This window comes from Xiphophorus maculatus, chromosome 6 (genome assembly GCF_002775205.1).
Source record: "Xiphophorus maculatus strain JP 163 A chromosome 6, X_maculatus-5.0-male, whole genome shotgun sequence".
Classification (NCBI taxonomy): Eukaryota; Metazoa; Chordata; class Actinopteri; order Cyprinodontiformes; family Poeciliidae; genus Xiphophorus; species Xiphophorus maculatus.
In genome coordinates this window covers 9,170,021-9,183,535 of record NC_036448.1, presented here as the reverse complement: position 1 = coordinate 9,183,535, position 13,515 = coordinate 9,170,021, and the positions used below count along the sequence as shown (strand labels likewise).

Below are 13,515 nucleotides of genomic sequence, written 5' to 3'. Positions count from 1 at the left end.
AAGGGAAAAATTTTATCCAAACCAATCTTTAGTTCAGCTCAAATTGGGTTATGCAGCAAAACAGATAATCTGAGAAGTAGAGGGCAAGTCCAAATTTCAATACTTATAAAAATTGAAAGCTTTAAAATAGGCCAGTCACTGAAGCATAGGCCATTCATGCTTCAGTGGAGCAGAATTAAAACAATTCTGCCAAGAAAATGTCATAGTGGCACTATAAATTATTAACTAAATTATTATAACTAGTAAATTATTAGGCGTGCCATCATGAGTTTTGAATAGATTTTTTTTCTGTAATAAATAAATTATTTAAAAATTGCTTGTTGTATTTTCCCAGGTTGTCTGTATATTCCTGTCTGATGATATGGAGCATTAAATGTGATTTTAAAAAGAACTGAAATCGCTAAGAAATGGGGGGCAAAAACCTTTACACAGCACCATGCTTGTTTTTTTAACTACGTACAAGGTCTATGTAGTTTTCACCTATGGAATTTAAGACTTTTTAAGACTATTATGAATAAAATTCCAGACCACAACAGTGATGTACAAAAGAAATGCAGGGGACCAAATCTGTGAAATTGCTGGGGTCTTTTTATGGCTCTTGGCAAAAGCTTTGTGCTTCTCTCAGAATGAAATTGGCACATGGGTCTCTAGCTAACCACTTAGCTAGCTAGACACCCATGTGCTAGCTGCTAATGAGCCATATACTAGCAAGCAAATATTAGCAGCTTGTTACAGGTAGCCTTAATCACCTTCAGTCATGGCACAGTGAGTGAAGATGTCTGATCAGACGTCTGAACAACAAAACCCAACATAGAATATGAGATTAAATAGTCCCACCACAACAAAATTTAAGACTTGTGATTAACATATTTAATGCCAACCAACATTTTCTTAAATGAAATTAAAAAATTTTAAGGCAGTAATTTTAAATAAATGAATTTAAGGCTTTTTAAGAATGCATGGACGCCCTGTAAATAGGGGGAAAGAAAACAAAACAAGTGAAAGTGTTGTGAAATACGGAGAATAAGATTAGCCTTTAAGAGGGCCTCCCAGTTGAGTTGTTACATTTCAAGGAGCAAGGAGCAAAACTCTGAATGGCAAAACCAGACAATAAAAACCGCGTTTGCTTGGACCAACTGCGCAGCATTGTGCTGGTGCTGAAAGGTGAGCGACCTCAGCACTCGTCACCTCTCCTCATGGCTTCAAAGAGAGCTCAAACGGCCCTCAGAAGGCAGATAAAGAGCACATCAAATGATCAGACGTTGGCCGTTGAGCGGCGAGAGAGCCTTGTCGGTCGTTCAGGAGGGAGAGGAGGAGGGAGGAGTGCGCCGGCGTGGAGATGAACGGATGAACACATGTTAGGAATCAACAACAAGAGGCTGCCCACTCTCGTCTAGGAAGCGAGCCATCACCACAGGTTGCAAAATAAACTCTGGTGCCCCGTGAAGCAGTCTGTTGCAAGAAATATAAACATTTGCTCCTGGAGAAAAGGAGTGGAAGGAAGACTGGGAAAAAGGAAAGGGGAGTGGGAGGCAGAGGAAGGAAAAAAACGATGACGACGGCGCGCAGTACGAGGTGGAGGGTAATGAACGTCGCTGCTAATTGCGCCCGCTTTGCAGAGTGCGAGAGAGTTGATGGTCGGGTGGGGAGCGGTTTCACAGAGGGCTCTTAACAAGCTGCAGGAAGGCACCAGCAGTGCCATCTAAGATGAGTTGGCACTCCTGTTAAATATTTCTCTAACGGTTTCATTCTGATTCAGGGATGCCAACTTGCAGTGAGCCTAAGAGCACTCCATTTTTGAAGCTTCCTAACAACCGTTGGATGGGGTTCTGTTGCTTCATGCACACAAACAAAAGCCAAGTCCTTTGAGTGTTTCTGAGCATGTAAAAGTTACCTCCCACTGTTTACTGCAACACACTGAAAAATAGAGCACACATGACGAGAGCGCTTCAATAAGAAGAAGTCGGCCTTGCATGCAATGAGAACCAAACAAGCCTTGCTGCTTTGTCTCTTTTGGTAGACACACACACACACACACACACAGATTCCTATTAACAAGTCAAAGAACATGGAACTTGGAGCACACACAATGCCTTTTGAAAAATAAAAAAAACTGTACTTCTTGAACTTTTACACATCATTTCAGATTTCAACATCAAACTTTAGTGTGTTTTATGGAGGTTTTTACAGATAAAAATTTCTGTTCAGTTCCACTGATTTGATATTTCGTAGAACCACCTATTGCAGATTGAAACGTGTTTTGAGGCCTGGCCATTATACCGTTTTAGTACTTTAATCTAACCCTGTAACTCCGCCCATATTTTTACCGTCTTTGTCTAGGGAGACGTGTTTTCCATCTTCAAACTATTTTTCAGGACTGTCCTGTATTAAGCTTCATTGTTCCCTGCTGAAGAGAAATCTTCCCACCACACGTTACCATCATCACTGAGTTTCACAGTGTAGATTTTGTGCAATGCTAGGTTTTTTTCCACATATACTGTTATCTGTAGGCCTGATTTGTGGATTTCACAACTCATAACCGTACTGTCAGCAGATTTTCCCCTTCAAATTATGGATTTATGCAGCTCCAAAGCCTCCATGGGCAACTTCAGTGTTCCTCTAACTATTCCTCTCCTTGTCCGCCCATTTAGTTTAGGGTTATGGCCATGTTTAACTAGGTCTTTTTTGCCATACTTTTTCCATTCATAGATGATCAAACTGAACAGAGCTCAATGGGATGCTTAGAGTTCAGGACATTTTTGATAAGCTAACCCTGCTTTCAAATTCTCCACATTTTTTACTTAAATCCTTCGTTTGTTGGTCTCGTGATCTTGTTTGATCACCAAAAAGCTGGATTTTATTTCTTAATTCGCATATAATTAAACTTGTGTTTATTCAGGGGTATCAGAGTAAATGGATTTGAACGAATTTAAAATATGTACACAAAACCACCCTGTTATTTCATTCCACTGAAGCATCCATTCACCACTTTGTTGGTTTACTGCATCATTTAGGTACATTTAATTTTCTTTTGGGTTTGATGGACAGAATCATTTTCCAAGACACAGTAGTAGAAATTCTAATTCCTCATCTGTGTGTTTGAGATTTATATGAAACAAAAATGAAACAACCTGGAGTGAAACCCAGTGCATAATTTTCTTGAGTACCAGCGGAGGAAAAAAGATCATCCTGTGTTGAAACCAGTAATTTATCACACCTGCATGACTTCATAGAAACGGTGAATTTTTGCAAAGACACCCACCAACCCCCCCTCCGGTCCCAACCCCTGCTCTGTAGCGCTGCTGCAGTCATGGTCAGGATGCTGACTCTCCCGCCGACTGAGCTTACTTCCTCAAAATACGACCCCCGCTTGCTGAGCTGCTGTTTAACAGTGGCCGAGAAAACCGCAGAGCGTCAGACACCTCTAGCTGCTCCCACACTTAGAACCCTCCTCCCCTCATACTACCACCTCCCGCTCTGTACTCCAGTAAAATAAAAGCAGTTAGTGGCAGTCTGGCAACTCATTTATTATGACGGCAGCTACAGACTCGGTGAACTCCTGCTCGGCTGAGGAAGGAGCTGCCAGTGAGTCATGGCGTGCTGCGGACATGAAGGAGACAGCGGAGGTTCGGCCAACTGTAGGCCGTACGAATTAACGGTCAGGGCCCCCCGAATAAGGGAATATGTGGTTGTACAGTAGCCAAAGAGGGGGTATATTTAAAAAGAAGTATTGGGGGAGGAGGGTGGACTTCCCTAATGTCCACATGGGAGAGACGTTGTCATGAAAGCATGGAAAAATAGGAAGAAAAATGTGTTTATCCAGGGGCAGCTGAGGGAACAAATGGCTTGTGGTTTCCTGCGCTGCTTCACCTGGACTCACTCATTATTATTCATACCATTTCTCTTAGCCACCCAATAGGTGCAGTAGCCATTTAGCACAATTACTGCAATGAGATACTTTCTTTAGTGAGTAAACATCCAGTGATTTCCTAAAACGTATTATGCCAGAACCATAAAGGAAACCTTCTACAGTCAGTTCATATCTCTTAGATTCCTTATGCAGCTTTTAATGAGAGAAAAATCAGAAGCAGGGAGTTGTATATAGGTGCAAACTTGTGTTTTTACAATGTGAGCAAGTCTGCTCTGTTGTTTCTGAGCACATTAAACAGACCAAACAGCCACAGCTACTAAAAGGAGAAAGGAAACTAACATGAATCTGTGTTTATTTGCTTAGCAGAGGTCTCCTGCACCGCAGCACAGCACTCCTGCCAAAACCAACTCTTTTCTACAACTGTAAACAGGAAGAATCTGAGTCTGAATGCAGCTTAAGCATCTAAGCTTCAGAATGATTCCAGAATACTAAACTGCGTCCAAAGAATCTGATGGAAAACACATCTGACAGCGTTAAAAGGGAGGGAAATTGATACCTTTCGGGTGGAGAGCGTGGACGAGCAGCAGTCTCCTCCGTCGTACTGGCAGTAGGCCCGGTTGTTGATGGTGTCGCACCAGCCGTCCCCTCCGAAAGGCTAAACAGGAGAAAAACAAGAATCAGGAGACAATCTTCCTGCAAACTGTCATTCCCCCCTCACACAGCACAAAAAGCTGGGAGGGCAGAAGATGAAACCATGACTCAAGACTTTACAAGGAAACAGATTTTCTCAAAGTTGCTCACATCGTCATACAATTAAGTTGTTTGGGACAAAATGTCAGCAAGACAGATCAAAATAAACGCAGAGTATTTCAAGTCTGATCCAAGCTGCATAATTAGAAATATCTGAAAATCTGTTGTGAGTTTAACGGTGGCTTTAACAGGGTGGCCAATGAAAAACAAACAGTGACCTCTGTCCAGACCTGGATGTTTGTTCAACAAAAAATCTGATTTCCTAAGCAAAGTAAACCAAGTTGCAGCGATTGACGTAAATCCAATAAAAGTAGCTTTAAGTCTGGCAGTAAAACAAAAAAATCATTTTTTTCACTGCAACAGTAGATGTAGTCACAAACAATAAAGAAGTGCTGCATGTTGAAGTTGCATTACTCTACAAAATTATTTTTCTTTGATCGGTAATATTGGGTTTGATCCTACTGCATACAGATTACACAGAGTCACATAAGTGTTTATGTTTGGTACTTTACATCCTTTTCTTGCCTTTCATAAACCAAACGTTCAGGTCAACTTGGAAATCAAGGTCCCAAAGTCTAGAGGAAGAGTGAAAAAGCACAGATTCCAAGTTGCTTGAGGGCTAGTGAGAGGTTTTGAAAAGTCAGTGATATTTTGGGTTATGTCATCTACTGCTTTATCATGTCCAGACCCAGCATAGCCACTTACCTTTGGTACGGCCTCTGCCGGGATGCCAATAACCGTGGAGGATGTTGTAAAAGGAAATATAGTCACCCCTTAAATCCCAAGTATATCTCCAACATTTATCCGTCCTCTGAAGATCTTAAGGAAAGTGGTAGCATGGATGAATTATAGCTTTCAGGCCACAAAGGTCTGTATAAAATTCTTCCAGCAGAACTGCCGGGATCTCGAGTTGATATTTTTGGCTTGGCCTCCTCATATATTCTGCAGCCATCCTTCAATATCTCCTGGCCTTATTTGCCGTTCAGTAAAACAGTCAAGGCTGCTTGTTAGCAGAATTGTAGTGTAGTACCTTGGTGGATCGCTGTGTACCCTGTAAAGTCAATATCCAGGCCAGATGGTTTATATTTTGAGCTGTAAAAACACCAATGCCATATTTATTTTGTATATCTGCATTGTAAATTGTTGACTATTTGAAAATCTTATCATTTTTCATTTTTAATGTTTGAGCAGGACACATTTGGGTCGAGCTGAGATCATCAATATAATAGAGACAGAGGGGAAAGCGGATTTAATCCATTAAGGAGAAGCTCTTCGCTAAATTTTTTAGCTAATAATCGTCTTTGAGGGTTTTATTGAAGAGGAAAAAGGGCTCAGGGATAGTTGAAGATTAATGTGTGATTCGTAAAAGCCAAGCCTTAAATGGAAGGTGGTAAGAAACGGACTATTGTGAATTGCTTGGGTATTTGGTTGATATAATATACATTCAACACCAAAACTCATGCACATCTTTGGCACAGAACTTGTCTCCTCCCTGAGCGGCATGATCGGTGGACATTTCAGTGGTGTTTGTTCTTGCATATTTTACATTTGAACAGATGAATGTGGCACCTTCTGGCATCTGGGAATTGTTCCTACGGATGACTCAGACTTCTAATGATTCCTTGGCATATTTATTTAGATTTTCCTATGATGTCACTCAAGGCGGCAGCGTGTTTGAAGTGTTAGACTAACACGTTTGCCTCCATCTAACTCAAAAAGTTGGAAGTTAACCTATTAGAACCACACAAAGGTATTTACTGTATCATCTGGGTTTTTCCACATTGTTTAAATGCAGTAGTCTTAGTGTAAGTAAACACTAAGACTACTAAGAGGCACTGTGTCTTTTCCACCTTTTAGGGCAAATTATTTCATTAAATGTATATTATAAACTCCCTCAGAGGAGTTGAGTTTATCTTGGAATAAAGTATCTGTAAAGCTCTCAAACAGAACTGTTAGAACTTGATGTTTTGTCTTTATAGTCCAAGGGCCCATTTTTCAGAAGGAAATTCCAGAAACAAATAATCAGGTAGACTGTTAACTTTGTCCGGTCTCTTAAAGCTGCTGCAGGGAAGAATAAACTAAAGCTGCGGTCCCAGAGTATTTAAGAGGAGACAGTTGCCAACTGCGATGCTTAAGATTGATTAGTATGTAGCTCGATGCTTCCTGTGGTGGTCCTTTAGACAGTGAGATGTTATGTATGAAAAATCTAAAGTGCATGAAAACATTACATTGAGTATACTGATTAATGACGTGAGACCTTGAGTGCCTTCAAACTGCAGTCTGTGTGTTTGGGAAGATGCAGAATATTTTCTGATTTTAGCCAGCCTGCGTGAGCAATATCATAAATCAATTTACTCAGAGTATATTAAGTACAGGAGCCTTTTCACATCTTATTTAGCTGACCTGATACTAGCACTTTATAAATAAGCAGAGATACATTCAATATCTGTTACATTTTGTCAATGATTTCTGGTGACTGGCAGTTCGTAGATGTGCTGTGCTTGGCTTTGTCGTCAGTTGCACACATATTTAAAGTGCATGTATTTTTTTTAAGGTTTTGTTGGCTTTAGTGGCCTTTATTTGAAAGTAGTTTGACAGGAAAGAGGGTTATGAGAGAGGGGGAAGACATGCGGCAAATATTGCCAGGCCGGGAATCGAATCTGCAACTACAGGCACGAGGACTAAGGCCTATATACACGAGTTGCCCTCTGCCCCCTGCGCCACCACAGAACCCCCAAAGTGCATGTATTTTGATGATGAAAGGCTTTTAAAAACTTTTCTTTCTACAATAATTTTAAAATAAATGCAGAAGATAAAGGAAAAATATACTTTTGGTTGTGTTTAGTGAGCAGATGGGGACATTTTAAAGAGGCAACTGGTGAAGATGGAAAGAAGCTGCTGCTGAAAAGATTTCTGCAGATTTCCTGATTTGATGTAAATCCCCTACATTTCCTAAGTAAATATCTACTGCATAAATAAATCTACTTAATCGCCCTGTTTCTGACTAAATGCTAGCATTAGCAGCTAAGCACTATCCAAGTTACTACCTCAAATAATCTCTCACTAAATAGATTAGATTCTAGAAACTAGATTTTTTTTTTCGACATAAAGTTATTTGTTTGAAAGGAAGTTTTACTCTTTTTTTTTCTGGGTAAAATTTGTTCCACCTTCCTTAAACTGGATGGCAGTAATGCATCTAGTTGTTTTTTAAACTCCAGCAAACAAGAAGAATATGCGCCTTCTGAATCTCAAAGTCAAAGACGGAAGAACTTCAAAAAGTTGTCCAGAGTTGCTATGAGAGGCAGGGCATTTTATTGACGAAGCTTTGAGGCGAACTCCACAAAGTCAGACCTCTTTAATACTTACATGCAAATAAATGCATGCAATCGCTCTCTGCGGTCACAGAAGAGGATTGGTCACAGAATTTGATGCAATACCTGGAAAGTGTTTCAAGTAGTGTGGTGGAGAACAGCTGAAGTACTTCTTGTAAATTTGCAATCACTCTGGGCTCAAGGTGGTTTCAGAGAGCAGAAATAATTCCAATGACTTTGATAAACTGTTCTAATTCATCTACTACAAACTCCAACTTTTAAATCCATGGCTTGGTCTAGAACGCATCATCAGTTCAGGACAAAGAGCATTCAAGTCCTGCAGTGTCAGAGAAGCCACGTTTGAACGCAACATGAAACAGACACCAAACCAAAGCAATCGATTTCACAGGATCAACTTAAGTCCACTGACTCTGATGACTAGGTTTGATCATTTAAATTACTTTATAACTGCGCTCACACAGGAGCTATGAAATAAATGAAAACACGACAAAATAATTAAATATATTTTAAAATAAAAGTTTTCTTTAAAAGGACATTTTATTGTTTAAGTTCATTATTTAAAAAGATGGATTTAATTATTTCATTTAATTGTTTTATTGCATTTTTCTTAATGTAATGTATTGATGTATTTGATCATTTAATGTACCGTAGTAAAGAATTTAGTAGTGAATCAATGATGTTTCTAATCGTTTTATTATACATGTAGTTAATTGATTAGCTAATTAATTAAGGTGTGTGTGTGTTTTATGATATTTTTACTTCTGTAATTTTGCCACCGCCAGCCCTCCATATCACACAGGCAAGCACAGAACTGTGAAGAGTGATGCCGCTACAGGGAACTGCACGCAGCAGGCCAGCTGGTTTCTGTGCGATCTTTTCACAATAACTCCCCTCCAACCAGAGACAAAAGCAGCAGCCAACCTCACATCTAGTTTTCATAAGCAGTCCTCTTCTCAGTGCCGTTTCTTTCAAGAAGAATATGCTCTATCATCATCACCTGTCAAAAGATTGCAAAACATTAATCGGAATTCTATTGAACACTCCACCGGTGATATATTCTATATGTTTCTTCCTACCAAGAATTGCTATCATTCTTTATGCAGCAGACATTGTGTCAAGTTGCTTCCAGCAATGGAATCAAGCCATCACGTGTCATTGTCATAATAATAATAATAATAATAATAATAATAATAATAATAATAATAATAATAATAATAAATAGTTTTCCCTTTTGCTATTCCCTACATGATAAAGAGCCTATTTTTTATTATTATTTTGTCAAACTGTGTGCAGAGGTGTGTGCGCTTATGACGGAGAGAATTTTCCATCTTGAAAAAGTATTCACTTCTCTTAAACACATTTCAAAGACAATGAGTCCAGGTTTCTATATATTTGTAGAAATTAGAGATGCAGGTTACCGGTTAATAAGTTAATCTAAAGTTGACAGATTTTATCGATCGCCTAACAATTAATTGATAATAAAAAACACCCTGAGTTTTCTCAGCGAGCCATTCTACAACACAAAGGGCTTTAAAAAAAAAAGCACATCATAATATTTTAACAGTTTTTGTGTAATTTTTATTAAATATTAAACAAACTACCTTACACATTATTAAACTTAGATATTTATAACAAAACAGGATCCCATTGGGTTGCTGGATAGAAAGAAAGCTAAAAAGATTAAAATATATGAAACACTTAATGAACAGAGACATGTAGAAATATCATTTAAGTTAAAGATTAAGCTTTGCTCGCCTTTGCAACGCATCAGTAATTTTCAATGGGGGAGTTGAGACTTGAACCATGCAGCTCAGCTTGATAAGCGCAATTAAGGCGAAACTTGAGGAGCTTGTTGAGTGTTAGCACAACTACAGAACTAAACATCAAATTAAATGCTAGACTTCATGGAAACCACTTAAGAAAAATGCTGAGTGGGATTTATGTTTAGGTTATTCACTGTGTGCATGGTTGATTGTCTCTATGACGATGATCACTCTTAAACCTATTTTCTTTGTTGGTTGTAATCCCACACCTGCATTGTTTTTTTTATTACAAACTTTATTATAAAATGCACACTAACTCTTTTCTGTGCACAGGAACATTCCAGATTAACCTTAGTTAACACAATAAATCAGGGCTTATAAACCTAATTCACTCACTTGTGATCTGTGGCTTTAATTAGAAATCTTTATGATCTATAGACATGCTTTGACTGGAGGAATCTTTTCTGGGAGCCAGGATAACTTTCTTGAATCCCTCTTTGCCTCCCTTCTTTTCCGCTGCATCTACCAAGGTATAATCAGATTATTCAGGTAGGAATTTACCCAGAAAAAGGCTCTGGCAGGGAGGAAGAGCTTTTTTTCCTTTTTATTCAGGCTGTGATATCGGGTTGGAATTTTATAGTGTTTTCCCTCTATAAGCATTTCAGAATGGCTTAATTTTCCTCCGTGTCCTGTTTCAGTCATCACTTTAAACTTCCATACACTTTTTGTTCATTTAACTTTAGTAGATTTTAAGCAGCCAACTTTTTTTTGGACATCTGTGGTGTGGAACAAATCCTTAAAAGGAATTAATTTAGGGTTTTAAATTCTTTAAGTTGGAGCTTGGAAATAAAATCCACCATTATCTCCATGGATCATTAATGGATATTAGGTTGGAAAAAAGCAACGTAATTTCCGATTACTGTTGCGCTCTGGAAAGAAACACGGAAGTTTGTGTCAGTCAAATTCTTTTGGAGTTACTCTAGAGATGTTAAAAAGTGTAATCACTCTGACAGAGTAACAGTTTATACATTTTGCAATGGGAAAAAAAAAATCATTATGACACGTGGTGGTCAGGACTAGTGGAGTTCAATAAAAATCAATGCTAGCTGCACATTTTACAAAGCTTGGACTGATTTTATTTTGCTTTCAAACCATAACTCAAATAATCGGACCGAAATAATCACAGAATAATGTTGTTTTAGTCTGATTTCACAGTTTTGATCCTGGTCTCTGCTGTTGCTGTGATTAGTCACCTTCCTATCCAGATGACAGAAGCTGAATGCAAGACCAATTTAGAAAGTTGTATTGTAAATAATTGGACTTCTAGGTTGGACTTTGTTTTATTACTGAAGCAGCAACACTCCTACAGTAGGACAGCCCCTTTCAGCATCAGCAGATGTGATTTATATAAACAACCCAGCGTTGTTGCCCACAGTTGAAATGCACACTACAGACTAACATAGACGATTTTGGGATATTAGGCTCTGGGCGGGAAAAGAAAACAGTCTAGATCACACTGCCAAAATGTGCCACATATTGGAACAAAAATCTGGTTAAACAGATGACGCAAATATGTGGTTACAATTTAAAAAGGTATGTAACTGCCCTCTACTACTCCTTTGGCAGTTGCTACCTTTGTATTAAAACATGCTGTGCCATCCGTAAACAGCCTATTCAAGAAACACAACTTAAAAAAACAACAGCAGCATTTTGGTGTTATACTTATGGTGGTTACTGCAGTTAAATCTCTTTTCGCAGGGAGGAACAGGACAAAACACACATTGGCAGTCTTTTGGTGAGGTATTTACATAATCATAGTAGTCCAAAGAAAAAATGTGGCCAGAAGTAGCCAGCAAAGTACTGGGCTTCTTCTATTGTAATAAATGCTCTGAACACAGCACTACTATTTATTAAATGTATTATTCTGACTGCTTTGAGATAAGCCTTTTTTAAAAACCTTTTATAGCAACTTATTTGAATCTGAGTAAATTAGTAGAATTAAAACAAACACTTAAATACAGAGCCAAGGTTTGCCAGGTGAATCGGACAGAGTAATTCTGCTTCACTCTGTGCTTCAATATTTCCTTAGCTGTAATTGAATTCAGATGTCAGTGTCACTTTAAAGGGCTCCACGATGTGATGAAGGTGTCAGCACAGCGACTATCAACCGAGCGGCAACCAACCATCTATCCACCTCCTCTGCCAAAATGCCTCTTGTCAAATGATGCCGAAGCTGATGCATTTAATTGGCTCACCGTTACTCTCGTGTTGCACTGTTTTGCTCCAATTGTCGAGACACATTTTCAAAGACACTTCTTGGATCAAAACAAATGTTGTTGTGTTTTTTTTTTTTGTTGTTTTTCTCTCTGATACGCCCGTTTCTAAGAGGTCGAGCTTTTTCAAATTCTGGCTGCCGCACAAAGACCGATAAGAAGTCTGAGCTGACTCACACTATCAACGTGGATCCAGACACACAGCAAGAGAAGGAGAGGGAGCAATGGCATCTGGATGAGATCTGGCACAGATCGCATGCAACACATGTGGTCCGGTATAATTTACGGAGCTATAAAGGAGGAGTGGGTTTTAAGCAATTGTTTTGCCTAGCAACATTCATGGGAAGGTTGAAGGGAAAATGTAGAGCTGGCAGGTATGACGAATATTTTAATGCCGTGAGACATCAACAGTTTATGTGTTCCATTCGTAGCTTCAGCCTTCTCTGAACCCAGACGATGAATGTCAAATCAAAACTACCTGGATTTATGATTTCAGATGATTTACACTTACTGCTAAAATGTCACTGTTAAAAGGCGTGATAAGCAAATGTTACAGATTCTGTCAAAAAGAAGTCAGAGGCTTCACGTGAAACTTATGGGCAACAGAACATTCAAAATTAAAATATTTTTGTTCTTTAATACCGTTCTGATTTTAGGCTTTGATTCAGATTTCAGGGTCAAATGTCCTTATTTAATTTCAGCGCTTAACTCAGAATACTACTTATACACCTGCTGTTTCTACAGAAGGATCTGCTAACAGTGATATACGTCTGTATGTTGCATAAGCGTGATTTCTATCCTGCTCATGAAAATATTGAGAGGAAAAAAATAATGTGTCATTAAATTCATTTCACTTCTAACCCAAAAAAAAACTTTTATATTTAATAAAGTACCTATAAAAAAATGTTTTCCAACTCAAGAAGCTGAGTAGTTTGATTTATTGATAAGTTTATTTTAACAATATAGTACAAATAAAATAACAGCATAAAATTACTGATCTATATTTAAAATGACCTGTAATACATAGATTGGTGCTTCATTCCAGGAAGTGAGCAGCCTGGTGAGCTCCTTGTTCAGCAGTAGAGTGGATGGAGGTGCTTTCCTCGCTTAGTAACTTGGGCAAATGTTCACTGATGTCACTTGATATACTGAATTCAAATTGGCTTTATGTACCTTTATTCTTACAAAAATATTCCTGTAACACTATTTTTCCCCAGCAAATAGTTAATTTATTCTCAAACCCAGTTTCAACTTTACTGTGCAAGTTTTAGGAGAAAATCCCAAAATAGTGAGGACTGATAGACGGAAGGACAGCTGGGCAGATTAACAGATTAATAGACAGATGGACTAATGAATAAAGGGATTGATTGATGGAGGGGAGGTAAACTGGATGGATGGACAGGCTGGGTGAACTGAAATAGAGACGGATAGGTGGACGTGTAGAAGGACGAATGAACATGTAAAAAAGGGTGGATGGACGAACGGACAGATTGGCAAACAAAAGAAAGAGTTGGATTACTCGAAGT

General features: G+C 38.7%; 1 protein-coding gene across 1 annotated transcript in view; it reads right to left on the bottom strand.

Annotated features, from left to right (window-relative positions):
- Positions 1–13,515, bottom strand: part of pappa2 (pappalysin 2) — a 66,873-nt gene that overhangs the window by 1,246 nt on the left and 52,112 nt on the right. Inside the window, exon 26 of the mRNA XM_005797124.2 lies at positions 4,428–4,526. Coding sequence (XP_005797181.1) covers positions 4,428–4,526 — 99 coding nt within the window. The remainder of the gene's footprint in view (positions 1–4,427; positions 4,527–13,515) is intronic.